General features: G+C 35.7%; 1 protein-coding gene across 3 annotated transcripts in view; it reads right to left on the bottom strand.

Annotated features, from left to right (window-relative positions):
- Positions 1-1,842: 1,842 nt before the first annotated feature.
- Positions 1,843-24,729, bottom strand: part of LOC106094432 (tetraspanin-18) — a 152,870-nt gene continuing 129,983 nt past the window's right edge. For all 3 annotated transcript variants that reach the window (XM_059363611.1, XM_059363607.1, XM_059363613.1), the window contains 3 exons: positions 10,658-10,732; positions 10,247-10,534; positions 1,843-4,998 (listed from right to left, as the gene is read on the bottom strand). In XM_059363611.1, coding sequence (XP_059219594.1) covers positions 4,846-4,998; positions 10,247-10,534; positions 10,658-10,732 — 516 coding nt within the window. In that variant the 3' untranslated portion in view covers positions 1,843-4,845. The remainder of the gene's footprint in view (positions 4,999-10,246; positions 10,535-10,657; positions 10,733-24,729) is intronic.

Here is a 24,729-nt window from a genome sequence, read left to right as displayed (position 1 = left end):
TAAAAAAAATTAGAGCAATTCAAATTTCGATTAACAGAAAAAATATACGATAATAAAATAAACAATAACTATTAAAAATATCGGAGCAAAAAAAAAAAATCCGAAACTGTGTTACATTTGAAAAAAAATTGTCTATTGAGTTCAAAAAATTGCTAGTATTAAATTCAAAATTTCTCCATGTGGTTAAAGGGTTGATGAAATACTAAATTGCTCTTTTTTTTCCTCAAATATATAATAAAATAATAATCGATTCTAAATAAAGATGTTAACATTGTGTGTGCTACTAAAATGTTTAAAACTGTAAAATCAATTATTTTGCATAATTTTAACTACCTAAATCTTCTTCAGGGAACGTATGAATAGACTCCTCACAAGGCGTTCAGAATGACTCTAACAATTGGAGGAAGACTCAAATGCGCAGTCGTTAATGATCGTCTATGTCATGTTCAGATGTTTGCCACAGGGAAAACAATTCATGTTAGAATTGTTTGTCTTGGGACTGTTCGGAGGGAAAAAATCGAATTTTTCGATTTAAAACCCTAATTTTCGATTTTCGGCTCCATTTAAACAGTTGAGTTTCCTACACACACAATTGGCTTTATAATTTTGTAAATAGTAATTCCAAACACGAGTTTGATTTGATATGAAATTTGGCTTTCTAATCGTTTTGGTTGTTAATCGGTTTTCAGTTCCGTGGCGATTTTGGCATTACAAGCCGATAATTAATACTTCCGAACTTAAGACAATGAATTTCTGTATCATAAGAACAATAAATCATTTAGAAAGAACGAATTTCTGATTGGTCGGGAAAAATCGTTTACTGTTCTGATCTTAAAACACATTAATCGATATTTCGATTCCCTAGTCATTTTCTTACACGTAAATCGATTATACAATAGTTCGACTTTATCGATAATATGAACTACAAAGTAGAGCAGGCAAAATATCGACACTATCGATATTTTATTTTTTGTCTGCATATCGATTGATATTTTTCCTATCGATTCTAATGGCAAAGTTAATTTTTTTGCAAAATTTAACAAAAATAAACGATCCGACAATGAATGCATCCTATTCCATATATTTCGCGTATAGAGGACGCAATTTTCAACCTATTCGGCTAAAATTTTTACAATGATTTCTCTCATAACTTTCAACCAGTGGTAAGCAGTTTTATGATAAAATTTTGAGTAAAATTATTCACTGTGTAGTTATACAAAGCGATAACACATGCCTAGATATTTTAAGAAATTTCGAATGCTATATAAATCAATGTCCTGATTTTTACTTCTCATTTTCATTTGAAATATAGTTGATGGGAAATTAACGATAGTCTTGATACTATCGATATTGAGAAATATCGAAAATATCGAATACGGCGATTATCGATAGTTTGCCAGCTTTACTACAAAGGTCCTATTTATTTAAGCTCTCTTCAGTGGAAATCTGTTGTTTCGTAAAATTGTCAAAACATTTTTTTTTATAGTTATCGACACCGATAACACGTACATAACAGAAGGAAAATTGGGTTTCCATTTTGAAATTTAGCAATTTTCGATTGGTCGAGAGCGAAATTCTAGTGTTACGGTTATCGGATATTTCAATTTCCTGATCGACTTTATCGATAATATTAAAGAAAATTTCCGTTTAGATTTCCCCTGAAGGAAATCAGTTTTATGATAAAATTTTAAGTAAAATTATACACTGTATAGTTATCCATAGCGATAACAGACGACAAAACATACCTCGATATTTTGAGAAATATCGAATGTTGCGATTATCGATACTTTGCAAGCTATACTACAAAGGTCCTGATTATTTAAGCTCTCTTCAGTGGAAATCTGTTGTTTCGTAAAATTGTCAATCATTTTTTTTTTTGTATAGTTATCGATAGCGATAACAGATGATAACACAAACCTCGATATTTAGATATTTGCCAGCTCTACTACAAAGGTCCTTTTTATATAAGCATTATTCAGGGGAAATCTGTTGTTTCGTAAAATTGTCAATAAATTTTTTTTATACTTATCGAAAGCGATAACACGTACATAACAGAAGGAAAACTAGGTTTCCATTTTGAAATTTAGCAATTTTTCGATTGGGCGAGAGTAAAAGTCTAGTATTCCGGTTATTCGATATTTCGATAACATATACCCCGATGTTTTGGGATATATCGAATGCTGCGATTATAGATACTTTTCCAGCTCTACAAAGGTCCTATTTATTTAAGCACTATTCAGTGATTTTTTTTGTTGTTTCGTAAAATTGTCAATCAATTTTTTTTGCATAGTTATCGATAGCGATAACACGTACATAACAGAAGGAAAATTAGGTTTCCATTTTGAAATTAAGCTATTTTTCGATTGGGCGAGAGTTAAAGTCAAGTGTTCCGGTTATTCGATATTCCGAAATCAATATCGATAACAGACGATAACACATATTTTAAGAAATATCGAATGCCGCGATTAGCAATACGTTGATATTATCGATATAACAGTACAGTGGTTTCCCCAGAGCAGTGCCGAAATTAAAAAAGAAAAAATTGAGTTAATATTATCGAAAGGAAATCGAAATATCGAATTACCAGCTTTGAAGTGGGAACTGTAAACGTTTGCTCTCAACTAGTCGGAAAATTGGAAAAATGTGTATACATATATTGTATAAATAACCAATGAATTTAACTATTATGCAGTGCAAAGTACTTTTTATCGACTTGTTATGGCTATCGTTAACCGTGCGGTAAACATTTGTACTGTATAACTTACAATACATCTGATTTTCTCTGAATTTTACATAAAATAGGACATTTGTAGTTCATATTGTCGATAAAATCGAAATACCTTATAATCGATTTATCGAATTGAATTTTACCAATAATAGTAGTAATAGTAATAATACAATACAAAGTTCGTGTAATCTGCTGTTGTCGCTATCGATTACTATACAGTGATATATTTTACTAAAAAATTTACAGTACATTTGGTTTCCACTGAACCGTAGTACAAATATAAAAACCTATGTATTTCATATTATCGATAACGTGAAAATCTCGTATAATCGATTTACTGAATTGTAAAAATCGATATATCAAATAACCGGTTTTCAGATCGCAACAGTGAAGTTTTGCTCCCAGATTGTCGAAAAATCTAAAAATAAATAGGAACTTTGTAGTAGAGCTGGCAAAGTATCGATAATCGCGGCATTCGATATTTCTCAAAATATCGTGGTATGTGTTATCGTCTATTATCGCTATTGATAACTACACAGCGAATAATTTTATTGAAAATTTTATCACAAACCGATTTCCTTCAGTGGAAATCTAAAATAAAAAAGAAAAATTTTCGTTAAAATTTTTCACTATATATTTATCGATAGCGATAACACGTACCTTGAACTGTAAAATAGTAAAATTCGACGTCCGTTTAGGAGTCGTTTAGAATTTTAAACTTCATAGTCATCGATAGCGATAACAGCCGATAACACTCACTTTGCACTGTATAATAGTAATATGTGGTATTCATATAGGAATTGTGCGATTTTTTTATTGGTCGATAGCAACACTGACCTCAAAGTCGCTTTTTTCATATTCCGATTTCCTTCTCCACATCATACACCTAAATCGATAAACGATATTTCAAATTTTTCGATAATATAAAGTAAATGAACTAACGATAATGCGATATGTTGACGTTATCGAGAATATGAACTACAAATTTTCTTAGTTTTGTAGCACAGTTCAGTTTGGACCATATGTACTGGCAGAATTTTAGTAGAATTTTTAACTTTATAGTCATCGATAGCGATAACAGCCGATAACACGTACTTTGCACTGTATAATAGTAAAAGTTGGTATTCATATAGGAATTGTGAGATTTTTTTATTGGTCGATAGCAACACTGACCTCAAAATCGGTTTTTTGATATTCCGATTTCCTTCTCCACTTCATACACCTAAATCGATATACGATCCACCATCCTATGGTGGAGGGTATAAAAATCTTAAAATTATGCAAAAAAAAAAAAAAAAAACAATTTTAAAATTTGCTTTACAAAAACACACACACACACAATGTATTAAAAACTAAAAAATATTTTAATTAAAATCATATATTCTTACACATACCTATAAGCAATAAAATATGTATGTATATACATAAGTATTATATATATGAAAATTATAATATATAATGTGATGTTTTAAGTGGAGTTTTGTTGGTTTTTGTTGTTGTTTTGTTTTTTAAATTGATAAGTATAATACAAAACATATATTGTATAAAAATTTTAAGGTCTAAAGAATTTGGGAGAAGTTTGCTTAAAAACAATAAACTTAACGAAAAAGAATTATGAATAATACAATGAAGTTCCCTGTCTCCTTCTCTGAGGTGCACAGGAGATATTCATTTTAAAACAATTTTAAAAAATTTTAAATTCTCAAAAAAAAATTGTCTTTTTTGCTGACGCTTTGTTTTACAGTTGGTTATCAAAACTAACTTTAAAAATACAATGTCTGTTTTTTTTCTATATTAAAAAATAAAAACTAAAAAAATAATATTTAACAATTCATTTTCATTTTAACATTTAGATTTAGTTTCTAAAATAAAATAAAACAATTAAAACCTTTTTTCAATTGCCAAGGTTTAGCTCAGCTTTAATGTAGAAACTGAGGTTTCAAACTTATAAATTGACTGTTGTTTTCTATAAAATGGTCCTTTTTGCTATAATTTTGCTTTTTTTTCAAAGTAAATGGTAGAAAGTTTGGCGAAAAAAAGAGTCCAAGTATCAAAAGTTTTAAAAAAACAATTTAGAAAATTTTATAAATAGTTCGAAAGGAAATACGCAGCATAGTTTACAGTCTCATGCCATGATATTTGGCAAATGATTTACACAGGCAAAAGGCCAAGAATATGGCTAATATGTGAATAAGGCCAACGCCAGCCAGAACGCCTATGATAATCTCACGATGCAGTATTATCCATTCGGTAAAGGCTTCATAGCATCCCTAGAAAATAAGATGCAGATAAAAAATTATTAGTAAGGACGGTCAAAAACAGGTCAAAGCAGAGTTTTTGATACCCTACACCACTCTACGATATGCGGGCAAAGACGTTGTAATTAAAATTTTTTAAAATTTCAAATAAAAATGTTTGACCAAAATCCGTATATATTGTGGGAGTCACTGAGAAAATCGAAATTTGAGAATATAGGATTATAAATGCATTTGCATAGGCCAAGATCTGAACCGATTTTAACTAAAATTGGCACTCATAGTAAAAGCCATAAAAGAAGATTCGGCACGGGATGACTAAGAGCACCACAGTGGTTGGAAATCTGAGCTCCGATTTGTGTGATGTTCAACGTCTACACTAGAAGCTCAGTTGGGAGCTACCGGGCGCTTCCACAGGTTTCGAATAGTGAGATGCTCCATAGCTGCAACTGCAGTCGTTTCCTTTAAAAGGGAAATGGTACTAAAGTATCCATCTTGAACAAAATGGCACTAAAATATCCTTCTTGAAGGAAATGATTCTTAAGTACCCTTCATAAAGAAAAATTTATTCAAGTACCCTTCTTAAAGAAAATGGTACTAAAGATCGCTTCTTTAAGAAACTGGTACGAAAAACTTCCCCTTATTTTGAAACAGGCTACTAAAACTTCCCCTTATTTTGGGATAGGGTACTAAAACTACCTTTGATTTTGGAAAAGGATACTAAATTTAATCTTCCCCAGTAGAAAAGTACTAAAATCACCGTTTAGTTTGGTAAAGGGTACTAAAATTACCCTTTATTGGGGAAAAGGTACTAAAACTGCCCCTTTTGGGAAAAGGTAATAAAACTACCCTTTTTTTGGGAAAGGGTACTAAAACTACCCTTTATTTAGGGAGAAGGTACTAAATCTACCCTTTTTTGAGAAAGGGTACTAAAACTACACTTTATTTTGGGAAAGGGTACTAAAACTACACTTTATTTTCGGAAAGGGTACTAAAATAACCCTTTGTTAGGGAAAATGTACTAAAACCACCTTTTTTCGGAAAGAGTACTAAAACTACACTCTATTTTCGGAAAGGGTACTAAAACTATCCTGTTGTTGTTGTTGTTGTTGTAGTAGCAGTGTGTGGTACACTGAAGCGGCAGCCCTTGCCGATGAAGGAATTCATCGGGTCAATCCGGTACATACAACCGGCTGCCATGGGATTGTAAAACTATCCTGTATTTTGGGAAAGCGTAGTGAAACTTCCCTTTCCCAAGGGAAAATTACTAAAACTACAGTTTAGTTTGGGAAAGTGTACTAAAATTACCCTTTATTAGGGAAAGGGTGCTAAAACTACCGCTCTCCCTTTATTTAGGGAGAAGGTCCTAAAACTACCCTTTTTGGGAAAGGGTACTAAAACTACCCTTTATGTTGAGAAAAAGGTACTAAAACTACCCTTTTCTGGGAAGGGGTACTAATACTATTCTTTATTTTGGGAAAGTGTACTAAAACCACCCTTTATTTTGGGAAAGGGTGATAAAACTAGCCTTTTTGGAAAGGAGTGCCAAAAGCAACCTTTATTAAACTACCGTTTATTTTTGGACCAGGTACTAAAAATATCCTTCCCCAAGGGAAAGTACTAAAGCTACCGTTTATTTTTGGAAAGGGAACCAAAACTACCCTTTATTTTGGGAACAGGTACTTAAATTACCCTTCCCCAAGGGAAAAGTACTAAAACCACCCTTTATTTTGGAACAGGGTACTAAAACTACCCTTTATTTTGGGAAATGTTACTAAAACTACGCTGTATTTTGGAAAATGGTACTAAAACTACCATTTATTGTGGGAAATGGTCAAAAACTACCTTTATTTCGGTAAGGGAGCAAAAACTACCCTTTATTTTGGGAAAGAGAACTAAAACCAAATTTCATTTTGGGAAAGGGTACTAAAAATACCCTTTTATTTTGGGAACAAGTGCTTAAACTACCCATTATTTTGGGGTCAGTACTACAATTACTCTTCAAGGGAAAAGTACTAAAACTAGCTACCCTTTTTTGGGGAAGGGTACTAAAATTAACCTTTATTTTGGAACAGGGTACTAAAACTACCCTTTATTTTGAGGAGAAGGTAGTAAAACTACCCTTTTCTTGGGAAAGGGTACTAAAACTACCTTTCATTTTGGGAAATGGTACACAAACTACCCTTATTTTGGGAAAGGGTCCTAAAACTTCCCTTTGTTTTGGGAAAGAGAAATCAACATTTACTTAACAAGTACTTAAACTACCGTTTATTTTGGGATCAGTACTAAAATTACCCTTCTCCAAGGGAAAAGTACTAAAACTACCCTTTATTTTGGGAACAGGTACTAAAACTACCCTTTTTTGGTAAAGGGTACTAAAGTACACTTTATTTTGCAACAGGGTACTAAAACTACCCCTTATTTTGGTGAGAAGGTAGAAGGTAGAAACTACATTTTAATCTCGGAAAGGGTACTAAAACTGCCCTGTATTTTGGGAAGGGGTACTAAAACTACACTTTATTTTGTGAATTGGAACTAAAATTACCATTCCTCCAGGGAAAAGTACTTAACCATCTTCTATTTTGGGATAGGGTGTTCAGTACCCTTATTTTATTTTGCAACAGGGTACTATACCATTCTTTATTTTGGTACTAAAACTATCCTTTATTATGGGAAGTGGTACTAAAACCACCTTTTATTTTGGACAGGGTACTAAAAATACCCTGTATATTGGGAAAAGTACTATACTTACCTTTCATTTTGGGAAAAGGTACTAAAAATACCCCTTATTTTGGGAAAGGGTACTAAAACTACCCTTATTTTGGGAAATGGAACACAAACTACCCTTTATTTTGGAAAAGGGTACAAAAACTATACTTTATTTTGGAAATGGGTGCTAAAACTACCCTTTTTGGGAAAGGGTACTGAAAATACCTTTTATTTTAGGAAATGGTACTAAAACTACCCCTTATTTTGGGAAACGGTACTTAATTTAGCCCTCCCCAAGGGAAAAAGGTACTAAAATTAGCCATCTCCAAGGGAAAAGGTACTAAAACTAGCCTTTCCAAGGGAAAAGATACTAAAAATAGCCTTCCCGGAGAGAAAAGGTGCTAAAATTAGTCTTCTCAAGGGAAAAGGTGCTAAAACTAGTCTTCTCAAGGGAAAAGGTACTTAAACGACTCTTCCCATGGAAAAATGTACTAAAACTACCCTTTTCCAAGGGAAATAGTGCTAAATCTACCGTTTCCCAAGGAAAAGGTACTAAAACTTCCTTCTCAAAGGGAAAAGGTAATAAAACTTCCCTCCTTCCCAAGGGAAAAGGTATTTAAACTAGCCTTCCCCAAGGCAAAAAATTCTAAACTACTTTTCCCCAAGGGAAAAAGTACTAAAACTACACTTCCCCAGGGGAAATGGTACTAAAACTACCCTTCCTCAAGGAAAAAGGTACTAAAACGACTCTCCCCATGGGAAAATGTACTAAAACTACCCTTATCCATGGGAATTAGCGCTAAAACTACCGTTCCCCAAGGAAAAGGTACAAAATCTTCCTTCTCAAAGGGAAAAGGTAATAAAACTTCCCTCCCCAGCGGAAATGGTAATAAAACTACCCTTCCCCAAGGAAAAAGGTGGTACTTAATTTAACCCTCCCCAAGGAAAAAGGTACTAAAATTAGCCTTCTCCAAGGGAAAAGATACTAAAAAAAGCCTTCCCCAAGGGAAAAGGTGCTAAAACTACCCTTCCCAAGGGAAAAGGTATTTAAACTAGCCTTCCCCAAGGCAAAAAATTCTAAACTACTTTTCCCCAAGGGAAAAAGTACTAAAACTACACTTGCCCAGGGGAAAAGGAACTAAAACTACCCTTCCTCAGCGGAAATGGTACTAAAACTACCTTTCCCCAAGGAAAAAGGTGGTACTTAATTAAGCCCTCCCCAAGGGAAAATGTACTAAAATTAGCCATATCCAAGTGAAAAGGTACTAAAACTAGCCTTTCTAAGGGAAAATATACTAAAAGTAGTCTTCCCCAAGGGAAAATGTGCTAAAACTAGCCTTCTCAAGGGAAAAGGTACTTAAACTAGCCTTCTCAAGGGAAAAGGGAAAAAGTACTAAAACTACACTTCCCCAGGGGAAAAGGAACTAAAACTACCCTTCCTCAAAGAAAAAAGGTACTAAAACGACTCTTTCCATGGGAAAATGTACTAAAACTACCCTTATCTAAGGGAAATAGTGCTAAAACTACCGTTCCCCAAGGAAAAGGTACAAAAACTTTCTTCTCAAAGGGAAAAGGTAATAAAACTTCCCTCCCCAGCGGAAATGGTACTAAAACTATCCTTCCCCAAGGGAAAGAGTACTCAAACTACCCTTATCTAAGAGAAAAAGTACTAAAACTAACCTTTCCCAAAAGTATCCTTCCCCAAGGGAAAAGGTAATAAAAATACCGTAAGTGTTGGAAAAGGATGCTAAAACCACCTTTTGTTTTGGGAAATCATACTTATACTACCTGTTCTTTGGGGAAATGGTACTAATCTCTTTCTTTGGGAAGAAATGTGAAAACGGCCCGTTTCTTGGGAAAAGGGTGCTAAAAGTACTCTTTTCTTTGGAAAAAGGTGCCAAAACCACACTTGCCTTATGGAAACGGTATTAAAACTAACCTTCGCCAAGGGAAAAGGTACTAATACCCTTCCCCAAGGGAAAGGGTACTAAAACTACCCTTGCTTTTGGGAATGGGTACTAAATTTAACCTTTTTTGTTGGGAAACTCAAACTACCCTTACCCAAGGGAAAAGGTACTTAAAATACCGTATGTGTTGGAAAAGGATGCTAAAACCCCCTTTTGTTTTGGGAAATTATACTAATACTAACTAATACTATACGGAAATGGTACTAAAATTATCGCTTTCTTTGGAAAGAAGTGTGAGAACAGCCTTTTCTTGGGAAAGGAAAGGGTAGCACCCTTTCCTTGCCAAAACAACACTTGCTTTGGGGAAAAGGTACTAAAACTACCCTTCCCCAGGGGAAAGGGTACTAAAACTTCCCTTGCTTTTGGGAATGGGTACTAAATTTACACTTTTTTGTTGGGAAACTACCTTTTGTTTTAAAAAAAGGTACTGAAAGCACCTTTTGTTTGGATTAAGGCGTTCTAAAACTACTCTTTTAATATAATTCTTTTTTAAAACCACCCTTTTTTGGCAAAGGGTACTAAAACTTCCTTTTTTAAGGAAGGGGTACTTGGGCTTCTGTGAAAATTTGTATTATATTCCTACTTACCTTTTTAAAGAAACTGTTTGCTTCACTGGGGTTTGTCACACAGAAATCATCTTCGGGTATTAAATTCTTGATATCCTTTAGCCGACAGCATGCCTCTGGAATGGTGCGATTACCCTTGCTGGCCATCCATGAGGGTGAGGCCTCAAAATCGCGATAATCCACTACACCACAACAACCGAAAGTTGTCATCATTTGATTCCACATCAGAGTTACAGCATCGGTGTGTTCAGCGGTGTTGTAGAATTTCGTGATGGTCGATTGTAAAAAGGATTTGCTTTCATTGCGTGCCTAAGTTTGCATAAAAAAAAGAAAATGCGTTTAAATTTAAATTCAAATTAATAAATAGTGAATTGAATGTGCATATTTTTAGCGATTGCACGATTCATACGCAAAATATGCAACAATTATTACCGTTTCTTTGTAGAAAGCCGCCAAACCGCCAGCCACAATCTCAGCTACCAGCAATAAAATCATAAAGACTCCATACTGTAATGAAATCATTAAAAAATAAAATTGTTAATGTTAGTTGGTCTTTAAATTGCATCCATAAATAGATGTGAAAGATAAAAACAATTAAATTAAGGTTTTATCAATGAGTTGTTTGGTATTTTTAAATTAAATGTTCAAAGTCAGTGGCTACCTTTTTGTAGGAGATGTATAGTTTATGGAGAATTTTGTAATGAGTTAAACACATTATGGCAATCCATTGACCCATTGACTATGAAAAAATTTTTGAACAATAAATGTTTTAAAATTCAATTTTATCTGATTTAAAAGTTAAATTTTTTAATAGAAAAAATTTTATTTTATTTTATATGAAAAAAAAATATTTTTATATTTTACTAGCTGACTCGGGCCCGCTCCGCTGCGCCTTCTTTTATTTACTTGCTTTACTCCCAAAGACCTTTCATTTCAGTCCCATATTGCTATGGTCGTAAATTTTTCCCATTTGAGGGATGTTTTTGGGGAGAAGCGGACCCCGAAACACTTGGTCCCATATTTGGATATCAGATTGAAATTATACACTCAAATACCTTTTATTTAAGCCCCATATTCCCATGGTCAGTAAATAAGTCCTGTTTGGGGGGTGTTTTGGGGAAGGGGTGGACCCCCAGCAACGTGGTCCCACATTTGGATATTAGATTCGTATTCTACTCACAAATACCTTTCATTTGAGTCCCACATTGCCATAGTCGGTAAATATGTCCAATTTATGGGGTGTTTTGGGGGTGGGGGTGGTCCCCCTAACACTTGGTCCGACAATTGGATATCACATACGTTTTCTTATCCTAAATACCTTTCATTTGAATCCCATATTGTCCCGATTGGTCTAAATATATATTTGGTAGGTTTTAGGATGGGGCGGCCCCCCTAGGTACCCCATCCGAAAGTTGGATACCAATTTTTTATTCGTAGGGTACTATAAGAGAGCATACTAAATTTCACTTAAATAGCACCACCCATCTGCGAGATCTGGCGTTTCTGAAAATTAGGGTAAGGGGGAGGGTCCGCCCCCCTTCAGATATCAAAAAATTATATTTTCCACGGGCTCATTATGCACCATCAATGAAAAGTTCATGGAAATTGGTTCAGTCGGTTTTTAGTCTATAAGGAACACCCAAACAAACAAACACAAATTGATTTTTATATAAGATGGCTGGACAGGGCCCCCTCCGCTGCGCCTTCTTTCACTCTTTTATCTGAGCTCTTTATTGGCACGGTCAGGACAAAAAGGTCTGTTGGGTAGTGCTGGTACGGCTTTTCAGATACCAAACACTTGGCTTCGAAATTGCATACCAAATTAGGTTTCTACTGCCAAATACCTATCATTTAAGACCCTTATTGCCATAGTAGGCAAATATGGCCATAGCTCCTTTATTTGGGTTGCCCAAAAAGTAATTGCGGATTTTTCATATAGTCGGCGTTGAAAAATTTTTTCACAGCTTGTGACTCTGTAATTACATTCTTTCTTCCGTCAGTTATCAGCTGTTACTTTTAGCTTGCTTTAGAAAAAAAGTGTAAAAAAAGTATATTTGATTAAAGTTCATTCTAAGTTTTATTAAAAATGCATTTACTTTCTTTTAAAAAATCCGCAATTACTTTTTGTTGCTGTATTGGAGTAATGGGTCTAGTCATTCAGTAAAATGTTTTGGGACATTCATCCGTTCCTTTTATGCCTAATGCAATTCCAAGTTTCGTATAGGTCAATTTATTGTATTGGACCCATAATGGAACTAAATAAGTTTCTGCTTAATTGATTAAAGTTATTAACAATTTCTTGTTAGCCAAAGTAGGTCGTATAAAGCATTCATAATCTAAACTCAAACCCTAGTCGTCGCTTCTTCATGCTTTGTTACACTATCTCTTCGTTCAAATCTCGAAGAAATAGTTGAAATTGGTCATTGTACTATAATCGGGATAGGGCGGATGATTTGTTTTTATCATTTGCACACATATTAGCCAAGTTTTGTTAACATTTCTGTTATGATGGCCCAACTCCATCATCATCACCAGCCATGCATCCCTCCAACACCCATCAACGGAGGAGATTTATGAAGGCAGCAAACAAACCTTTCACATTGTCCATCATCGGGCGATAGCGACAAACGCGTCAAGACGACGTAACAATGCGGTAGCAAACGTTTTTCTGCGTTGGACCATGAGCAAATTCACTTGCCTCCATTTAGATTTTAGATGTGCAGCGATGAGATGACAATGGCCGGTGTTGGTGTTAGTGCCACTTGCTTGCTGTTGTTTTGGCCCAGCTGAGGCTGTTGTCTGGCAGCTGGTATTGGCCAACCAAGCGAGTTGGGTTCCGCTCCATTCACACCGCCGCCAAATGCCAAGCCTATTATGAGATACGAGTTTCTTCCTCACTGCCTCTGTCTCAGGCGGTCGCAATGGGCTGCCATTAATAATGCCTTGTTACTTGCCATGAATGAAACTTGCAATTGTTTGTATGTTGTTTCTCTTGTGTGCATGCATGTATGTGAGTATGTAATGTATGTGTGTTGGTGTTATTGTTCATTACTATCATTTGTTTCGAGGAGTATTTGTTTGTTTTTGTTTTTATTTTCATTTAATGTTTTTCTTTACATTGCTATGGCAGCGGGGTGGGGCAGGGGCAATCTAAGTGGGTAGGTGGTTGGTGGGTTCTCCATATGGCTTATGTATGCGCAAGTGTAACATTTACCAACCAGATTCCAATACAATTTTGCCTTAGAGTGGAGTATCTAATTTTGTAATTATGTATGGCTTTAGTGCAATCGATTTTGTAGATTGCGACATCGAGAGATGAGATGGTCGAGTATATCTTGAAAAAAAAATTCGATAAATTTTTTACAACACAGAAAAAAATTTCTTTAAAGAAGAGAAATCAACTTTAAAAAACATTTTCTATAGAAAAAAGACTGACAAAATTTTCAAAAAAAAAAAATCATATATATAACCAATAAAAGTGTGTTAAGTTCGGCCGGGCCGAATTTTATATACCCTCCACCATGGATTGCATTTGTCAAGTTCTTTGAATGACCTTTTCAACTAGAACAAGTTATAGTCCGATTCGGACCATAAATGAATGCTGAATATTGTAGAAGTCATTGTGTAATATTTCAGTTCATTCGGATAAGAATTGCGCCTTGTAGGGGCTCAAGAAGTCAAGATCTCAGATCGGTTAATATGGCAGCTATATCAGGTTCTATACCGATTTACGTCATACTTGGCACAGTTATTGAAAGTCATAACAAAACACTTCATGCAAATGTTCAGTCAAATCGGATGAAAATTGCGCCCTCTAGAGGCTCAAGAAGTCAAGTTCCAAGATCGGTTTATATGGCAGCTATATCAGGTTCTATACCGATTTACGCCATACTTGGCAGAGTTATTGGAAGTCATAACAAAACACCTCATGCAAAATTTCAGTCAAATCGGATGAGAATTGCGCCCTCTAGAGGCTCAAGAAGTCAAGATCCCCGATCAGTTTATATGGCAGCTATATCAGGTTCTATACCGATTTCCGCCATACTTGGCACAGTTATTGGAAGTCATAACAAAACACCTCATGCAAAATTTCAGTCAAATCGGATGAGTATTGCGCGCTCTATTGGCACAAGAAGTCAAGATCCAAAATCGGTTTATATGACAGCTATACCAGATTATGAACCGATTTATGCCATACTGGGCACAGTTATTGGAAGTCATAACAAAACACATCATGTAAAATTTCAGCCAAATCGGATGAGAATTGCGCGCTCTATTGGCTCAAGAAGTCAAGATCCAAGATCGGTTTATAAGACAGCTATACCAGATTATAAACCGATTTAAATCATATTTAGCACAGTTGTTGGAAGTGATACCAAAATACCACTTTCAGTCAAATCGGTTGAGAATTGCGCCCTCTAGAGGCTCAAGAAGTCAAGACCCAAGATCGGTTTATATGGCAGCTATATCAAAACATGGACCGAATTGGCCCATTTACAATCCCAACCGACCTATACTAATAAAAAGTATTTGTGCACAATTTCAAGCGGCTAGCTTTACTCCTTTGAAAGTTAGCAAGCTTTCGACAGACACGACGCACGGATGGACAGACGGACGGACATGGCTAGATCGACTTAAAATGACATGACAATCAAGAATTTATATACTTTATGGGGTCTCAGACGCATATTTCGAGGTGTTACAAACAGAATGACGAAATAAGTATACCCCCATCCTATGGTGGAGGGTATAAAAATCAATTTGTGTTTGTTTGTATGTTCCTTATAGGCTTAGAAGCGGCTGAACTGATTTTCTTGAAATTTTCACAGATGGTGCATAATAATCCCGTGGTGAAAATAGGGTACCACCTTTTTTGATATCTGAAGGGGGAGCGGACCCTCCCCCTTACCCTAATTTTCAGAAACCCCAGATCTCGGAGATGGGTGGTCGGATTTAAGCGAAATTTTGTGTGCTCTCTTATGGTAACATAAAAAAAACAATTTGGTATCCAAGTTTGGGATGGGGTACCTAGGGGGGCAGCCCTACCCCTAAAACCTACAAAATTTATATTAACACCAATCACGACAATATGGGACTCAAATGAAAGGTATGTAGGATAAGAAAATTTACCTGATATTCAATTGTCGGACCAAGTGTTTTGGGGACCACCCCAACACTCAAAAACACCCTTAAATCGCACATATTTACCCACCATGGCAATATGGGACTGGATGGTGCGATTTAATGCGAAATTTTGTGTGCATATAGTACCCCAAAAATAAAAATTTGGTATCCAAATTTCGGATGGGGTACCTGGGGGCCCGCCCCACCCCCCAAAACCTACAAAATATATATTTAGACCAATCACGACAATATGGGACTCAAATTAAAGGTATTTAGAATAAGAAAACTTATCTGATGTTCAATTGTCGGACCAAGTTTTTGGGAGACCACCCCAACCCCCAAAACACCCCTAAATAGGACATATTTACCGACCATGGCAATATGAGACTCAAATGAAAGGTATTTGCGAGTAGAATACGAATCAGACATCCAAATGTGGGACCAAGTTTCAGGGGGTCCACCCCTTCCCCAAAAACACCCCCAAACAGGTCTAATTTACTGACCATGGTAATATGGGGCTTAAAAAAAGGTATTTGAGCGTAGAATAGGAATCTGATATCCAAATGTGGCGGTGTGGGGGCCGCCCCTCTTAAAAACCACCCCTCAAAGAGGACAAATTTACGACCATAGCAATATGGGGCTCAAATGAAAGGTCTTTGGGAGTAAAGCACGAATTTGAGATCAATGTTTGGGAAAAAGTGTCTATGGGGCCACGCATCCCCCATAACACCATCCATATAGGACGTATTTGCTGACCATTCAAATAAGCAGAATTTCCAATTTTGCAATATGGGACTCAAATTAAAGGTATTTACGAGTAGAATACGATACAGACATCCAAATGTGGGATCAAGTTTATGGGCGTCCACCCCTTTCTCAAAACACCGTCCAAACAGGACTTACTTACTGACCATGGTAATATAGGGCTTAAAAAAGGTATTTGCGAGTAGAATACGAATCTGATATCCAATTGTGGGGGTTTGGGGGGCCGCCCCTCCCAAAAACACCTCTCAAAGAGGACAAATTAACGAGCATAGCAATATGGGGCTGAAATGAAAGGTCTTTGGGAGTAAAGCATGAACTTGATATCAATGTTTGGGAAAAAGTGTCTATGGGGCCACCCTTCCCCTATAACACCACCAATATAGGACGTATTTGCTGACCATTCAAATAAGCAGAATTTTAGATTTTGGAGTGAAAATCAGCCAGAAGCGATATAAGAGCAACAAATGCATCGAGAAAAGTCACATTTGGGTGCGGTTTATGGGCTGGTGGCATCATTGGACCGTACTTCTTCAAAGATGATGCGAATCGTTAGGTAACTGTGAATGGTGAGCCCTTTCGTGATATGATATCCAACTTTTTTTGCCCAAAATGCAAGAGCTTGACTTGCATGACATGTGGTTTAAACAAGACGGTGCCACATGCCCCACAGCAAGCGTAACAATGGATTTATTGAGAGGCGGGTTCGGTGAACATTTTATTTCACGTTCGGGACCGGTCAATTGGCCGACTAGATCGTGCTATTTAACGCCTTTAGACTATTATTTGTGGAGCTATGTTAAAGCTCATGTCTATACAGACAAGTCCGTTTCAATTGACGCATTATTCGTGAGATACCGGCCGAAATGTTGGAAAGAGATTTCAATTTTCTACAAAGATTTCAATTTTCTACAAAAGTAAAAAATTTACAAAAAAAATTTTAAATATAAAATATTGACAAAATTTTCAATAGAAACCAAATTTTGTGTAAATTTTTTTTTTTTATATTTGGATATATATCAGCAATTTAAATTTCAATATGATAAAATTGAATAGTATTTCTAACTACTAAGGAATTGGCAAGTGCCACAAACCGCTTTTGTGGGCTTTGTGGCACACCTCCTTCACCTCATTCTTCACCTCCACCTCCAAGTCCATGAATTGTTTTGCCAATACCCATTCTTATTCACATATGTGTGCTGCTGCAGATTTCAGTTTATTCCAGTTGGCCATATGATATGATGATGGTGGTTTTGGAGCCACCAAGCAAGCAACCTGCATAGCAATAACTCAACTCCATATACACAGATGGTCGGTCGGCTGATCGTTGTGGGATTGCTCAATAATGACAACTACGATGACGACGACAACGACGACGATATTGAGAACACGTGCTCAATTTCATAAACCACGGAGTAGCTGAAGTCAACAAGTCAGCGATTTACTTCAAAAGACTATAGCAGGTCACTACCTGGCTGACGGCTTGGCTTGTAAGTTCCTCAGTCCCAGCGAGTATTAAGGGGAATTGTGATTTATTAAACCACATTTAATTGAATTGTGGCCCCCACCTCACATGCATAATAATTGCCAAAACCAAAACCACCATTAAATGTTGGTATTCTTTTTTCCTTCATTTCCATTTGGTTTGCCAAAGCTTACAAAAAAAACTGTTAAGGTCATCATGGCCAATATTATTTGAGATCTGTATTAAGTCAAGCCATAGCTTAAGAATTGGACCTTAACTGCCCTAATTTGTATGGATAGAGTTGTGCTTCTGAAAATAACCTCAGCTTGGTCACTAAAAATTCGCAACAAACAAAAGTTGGGCGTTCAGTTAATACCATCCATCAGTAATAATTTCGTTTGTCTTTTTGTCGGTCTACTACTTAAAAAAAAAATTGAAAATAAATACCTAAGCAATTTGCCGAAATTGGGCTAAGGTTGAATTTGATATTCCACTTTACCGGAAAAAAACCTTCGACTATTAATATGAGTGCAAGTTAAGGCAAATATTGTGTTTCCCATAAGGTGAGGCAATCTTTTTTAGGTGTAGTTTTGCTTCGCTATGAGTCACACTGTTCTAGGTAGCAATTGCAGCAAACAACAAACATTTTGCAAATATAGACCTTTCAAACTTTTAGGAAGCACAGTCGGCAAATTTGCATCAGCATTGTTGACTTTATATCATTGATTTTAAGTTCGGCCGGGCCGAATCTTATATATCCTCCATCATGGACCAAATTTGACGAATTCTTTTCCCGGTATCTCTTTTGAGGCAAACAAAGGATAAAAGAAACAAATTGCTATGCTATTGGAGCTGCATTAAGTTATTGTCCGATTTGAAGCATAAATGAATTGAATGTTGGAGACCATAGTAGAAGTCATTATGTAAAATTTCAGCCAAATCGAATAAGAATTGCGCCCTTTAGGGGCTCAAGAGGTACGTCATGTAAAATTTCCACCAAATCGGATAAGAATTGCGCCCTCTAGCGGGTCAATGAGTCAAGATCCAGATCGGTATATGGCAGCTATATCAAACATGGACCGATATGGCCCATTTACAATCCCAACCGACCTACACTAATAAGAAGTATTTGTGCAAAATGTCAAGCGGCTAGCTTGACATTTTTTTTTTTCAAAATTTTTTGTCAAAATTTTATTTTTATAGAAAATTTTGACAAAATTATATTTTTATACAAAATTTTATCTTTATAGAAAATTTTGTCAAAATTTTATCATTATCGAAAATTTTGTGAAAATTTTTTGAAAATGCTTTTTATAGAAAATTTTGTCAAAATTTTATTTTTATAGACAATTTTGTCAAAATTTTATTTTGATAGAAAATTTTGTCAAAATTTTATTTTGATAGAAAATTTTGTCAAAATTTTATTTTGATAGTAAATTTTGTCAAAATTTTATTTTGATAGAAAATTTTGTCAAAATTTTATTTTTATAGAAAATTTTGTCAAAATTTTATTTTTATAGAAAATTTTGTCAAAATTTTATTTTTATAGAAAATTTTGTCAAAATTTTATTTTTATAGAAAACTAGCTGAACCGGGCCCGCTCCGCTGCACCTTCTTTAACTCTCTAATATCTTATTAGGGTGGAGACACTTCGCCCTGAATGCGGATATTGAAATCGTGCCATTGTAGTCTATGACGCTGAACGCGTTCGAATCCTGGCGAGAACATCGGACAAAGCGGTGTTTACCCGCTCTTAATGTTGGCGACATTTGCAAGGTACAATGCCATGCATCGTCATTTAAAAAATTTTCCGTAAAAGGTGTCGCATTGCGGGACTCCGTTCGGACTCTGTTATAAAAAAGGTCCCTAATCATTGAGTTTAAACTTGAATTGAAAAGCATTGATGTGTGAGAATTTGCCCCTTCTTGGTTCCTGGTAGTAAGGTTCTTCCTTACGGTAATGTTCTCATTAGGGGAGGGTTGCACTTGAGACATTTCGATTCAAATATGGATATCAAATTCGTGCTGCACTTCCAAATCCCTTTAATTTGAGACCCATATTGCCATGGCCAGTAAATTTGGGGTTGGGGAGGACCGCTGGGTACTTGGACCCAACTTTTAATACCATATGCGTTTTCTGGTCTCCAGTACCTTTCATTTGATACCCTTATTGTGCCAATCGGACCACTTTCGGATATAGGTGATGTTTTTTGGGGTAAGGGAGAGGGTCCGCCTCCACCCACTATCTTAAAATTATATAGCCTATGTTTCCTTCGAGACAAACTTGTGTACGTTTGTCTATGAAAATCGGTTAAGCCAAGTATCATATAGTCATAATGATTTTAATGGCGTTTTTGAGGGGTGGCGTGACCTCCTATACTTCGATCTGATTTTATGCCAGATTCGAAATCTACTCCCGAATACCTTTCATTTGAGCCCCATATTGAAATGAACGTCCAATATGTCTGTTTGAGGGAGTTTTGGGGTTGGGGCGACCCGATGGGTACTACGACTCAAATGTTAATACCATATTCCTATTCTACTCTCCAATACCTTTCATTTGATATTTATATTGTCCCGATCGGTTCACTTTTAATTTTAGGTTGTATCTAGGCATAAGGGGGAGGGTCCATTCCCCTTCCCATACCGAAAAATTATATAGCCTATGTTTCTTTCCATACCAACGTATACAATATGCGAAATTTTCGAGAAAATCTATTCTGCTGTTTTTCAGTCTATACGGAACAAACAAACCCATATATCCGTGATGGGCTAATGTGCCCATTTTGGGCGTTTTTGTGGGGGTGGGGTGACCCCCTACACTTCGACATGAATTTGAATGCCAGACCCGTTATCTACTCCCGCATACTTTTCATTTGATACCTATATTGTCCTTATCGGTCCACTTTTTATTTTGGGTGGTGCTTTTGGAGTAATGGTGGAGGGTCCGCCCCCTTCTGTTATCAATAAATTATAAATCCTATTCCTACTTCCTGACCATATTCGTAATCTACTCCCGAATACCTTTCATTTGAATCCCATATTGTCATGATCGTCAAATAAACTTTTTTAAGGTGTTTTGGCGCTGGGGCGGTCCCCCTAGGTACTTGGACCCAACTTTTATTATGAAATTCGTACTCTACACTTGAATACCTTTCATTTGAATGTCATATTGTCTCGATCGTTCCACTTGTATATTTGGGTAGTACTTTTGGGGTAAGGACCCCCTACCGATATCAAAAAATTATATAGCTTATGTTTCCGAGCAGACCAAACCAATTCTCGTTCGATTTTACTGAAATTTTGCACGTAGTGTTTTGGTATCACTTCCAACAACTGCTCTAAGTATGGTTCAAGTCGGTTCATGTTTTGATATAGCTGCCATATAAACCGATCTTGGGTCTTGACTTCTTGAGACTCTAGAGGACGCCGTTCTTATCTAATTGAAATGAAATTGTGCACGACGTGTTTCACTATGACTTCCAACAACTGCTCTAAATATGGTTCAAATCGGTCCATGTTTTAATATAGCTGCCATATAAACCGATCTTGGGTCTTGACTTCTTGAGCCTCTAGAGGGCGCAATTCTCGTCCGATTTTACTGAAATTTAGCAGGTAGTGTTTTGGTATCACTTCCAACAACTGTGTTAAGTATGATACAAATCGGTACATAATCTGGTATAGCTGTCATATAAACCGATTTTGGATCTTGACTTCTTGAGCCTCTAGAGGGCGCAATTTACGTCCGATTTGACTGAAATTTAGCAGGTAGTGTTTTGGTATCACTTCCAACAACTGTGTTAAGTATGATACAAATCGGTTCATAATCTGGTATAGCTGTCATATAAACCGATCTTGGATCTTGACTTCTTGAGCCTCTAGAGGGCGCAATTCTCGTCCGATTTTACTGAAATTTCGCACGTAGTGTTTTGTTATGACTGCCAGCAACCGTGTTAAGTATGATTCAAATCGGTTCATAATCTGGTATAGCTGTAATATAAACCGATCTTGGGTCTTGACTTCTTGAGCCTCTAGAGGGCTCAATTCTCAACCGATTTGACTGAAATTTCGTACGTAGTGTTTTGGTGTCACTTCCTACAACTGCTCTAAGTATGGTTCAAATCGGCCCATAACCTGATATAGTTGCCATATAAACCGATCTTGGGTCTTGACTTCTGGAGCCTCTGGAGGGTGCAATTCTCGTCCGATTTTACTGAATTTTTGCGCGTAGTGTTTTGATATCACTTCCAACAACTGCTCTAAGTATGGTTCAAATCGGTCCATGTTTTGATATAGCTGCCATAAAAACCGATCTTGGGTCTTGACTTCTTGAGCCTCTAGAGGGCGCAATTCTCGTCCGATTTTACTGAAATTTCGCACGTAGTTTTTTGGCATCACTTCCAATAGCTGTGTTAAGTATGATACAAATCGGTTCATAATCTGGTATAGCTGTCATATAAACCGATCTTGGATCTTGACTTCTTGAGCTTCTAGAGGGCGCGATTCTCGTCCGATTTGACTGAATTTTTGCACGTAGTGTTTTGTTATGACTACTAACAACTGTGTTAAGTATGTTTAAAATCTGTTCATAATCTGGTATAGCTGTCATATAAACCGATCTTGGATCTTGACTTCTTGAGCCTCTAGAGGGCGCAATTCTCATCCGATTTGGATGAAATTTTGTACAACGGCTTCTATCATGACCTTCAACATACGTGTCTAATATGGTCTCAATTGATCAATAGCTTGATACAGCTCCCATATAAACCTTTCATCCGATTTTGCTTCTTGAGTCCCTACAAGGCGCAATTCTTATCCAAATGAACTGAAATATTACACAATGGCTTCTACAATGTTCAGCATTCATTTATGGTCCGAATCGGACTATAACTTGATATAGTTAGAATAGAAGTTCTTATTCAATATTTTTTGTTTGCCTAAAAAGAGATACTGGCCATAGAACTCGACAAATGTGATCCATGGTGGAGGGTATATAAGATTCGGCCCGGCCAAACTAAGCACGCTCTTACTTGTTTTTTTATATACGATTTTTCCAAAATTTATTTTCATAGAAAATTTTGTCAAAAATTTAATTTTCATGGAACATTTTGCCAAAATTTAATTTTTTAAGAAATTATTTTAAATATTTCTTTTTTTTTGGGAAGTTTTGTCAAACTTTTATTTCTATAGAAAATTTTGTAAAATGTTGTTTTTTTTTGAAAATTTTGTAAAATGTTGTTTTTTTTTGAAAATTTTGTTAAAATTTATTTTTTTTTTAGAATTTTGCTAAGATTTTTGTTATTGAAAATTTTTTCAACATTTTATTTTTATAAAAAATTTTTTTTCAAAATTTTATTTCTATAGAAAATTTCGTCAAAATTATATATTTGTGTAATTTTAAAATTCAAATTTATTTAGCTCACTGTATTTTAACGATTGTGTAACGAGTTTACTAACATTTGGAATGGGCAACAATTTTCAATTGATTTCTTTTCACTTTCAACACATGGGACAACTCCAATTGAAGTGACGTAAAAATGACATAAATACATAATTTGTTGATTAAATGATCATAAAAAAAGGAAATTATAAACAAAACAAGAGTATGACGCCTGCTAACAACAAAATGCCACCACCTAAAGTGGTTACTCGTTTTAATTTTTTCAAAAAACTAAAACAAAATATCGGACAAACACGCGAGTAGGTGAATGTAAGTCCAAATGTCAACAATTTTCACTTTCATGTTTTGTGTGATTTTTTTTATAAGTTTTGGTGGATAATTTCAAAAGAAAACAAAAACAGTGACTAGCAGTTTTAAACATTTTTATTTTTGTTTTTCATTTTTATTTTTGTTATTTTAGGGAAGGAAGCATGATTTTTGTTTTATGAGTTTTAAATGAAAATATTTTTTTTTGTTGTTACATAGCAACAATTGAAATTTGTTGAGGCTCAGAATAATGACAAAAATAGAGAGACAACTAATCAAGTTTTATGACTACCACTGAATGAGTTTGTAAAGGCGTGACAATAAGAAACTTTCGCCACAAACAATGTAAGTGTCACGCAGGTATGATAAGAAATCGCCATTAACTTGGCCATAATCCTCCTCATCATCGCAGCCGGCACCCACAAAACCACAACACCAAAAATAAAACACTTAGGGTTTTCTTTCAAGCATCCGGGATTTGCCATGTGAATTCCAATCAAAAAAATTGAACCCATGTCAATGATGGTGTCAAATCTTCCTCAATTGATAAAATCTACTACTACAACAAGTCGTAAAACGACATAAACATTGGCAATTTGTTGTGTAGTGAAAATTTTCAAAAAACATGGGTAAAAAATTAAATGTTGCGATAAAAAAAAAACAACGGTGCCATACGAGATGTACTAATTTTATCACTACATAAGGTGTTACGTTACGTTATGCTTGAAATACAATTGTCACGTTTTTCGTGATTGTGCAGCGAAAAATTTTCTTCTTTTAACTTATGAACAGGCAAATATTGAGATTTAAAACACAATACCTAAATAAATTGGAAATCGTTTTGTGAATTGTTGGAAAAAATATTAAAATGGAAACAAGCAAAAGGCGTTAAATTCGGCCCGGCCGAACTTTGTATACCCACCACCTCGGGTGGTGGGTATCCTGGGCCCAGAACCGATCTGGGCTAAATTGAAGAAGGATGTTGAAGGACCTAACACAACTCACGGTTCCAAATTTTGTCAAAATCGGACAATAAATGCGCTTTATATGGCCCCAAAGCCTTTAATCGAGAGATCGGTCTTTATGGCAGCTATATCCAAATCTGGATCGATCTGGGCCAAATTGAAGAAGGATGTCGAAGGGCCTAACACAACGTACTACCCCAAATTTCGGCGACATCGGAAAATAAATGCTCCTTTTATGGGCCCAAAACCTTAAATTGAGAGATTGGTCCATATGGCAGCTATATCCAAAACTGGTACGATCTGGGAAAAATTGAAGAAGGATGTTGAGGGGCCTAACACAACTCACGGTCCCAAATTTTGGCAAAATCGGACATTAAATGCGCCTTTTATGGGCCCAAGACGTTAAATCAAGAGAACGGTCTATATGGCCGCTATATCCAAATCTGAACCGATCTGAGCCAAGTTGCAGAAAAATATCGAAG

The sequence above is a fragment of the Stomoxys calcitrans genome, chromosome 1 (assembly GCF_963082655.1).
Source record: "Stomoxys calcitrans chromosome 1, idStoCalc2.1, whole genome shotgun sequence".
Taxonomy (NCBI): Eukaryota; Metazoa; Arthropoda; class Insecta; order Diptera; family Muscidae; genus Stomoxys; species Stomoxys calcitrans.
This window is presented reverse-complemented; position numbering and strand designations above follow the sequence as displayed.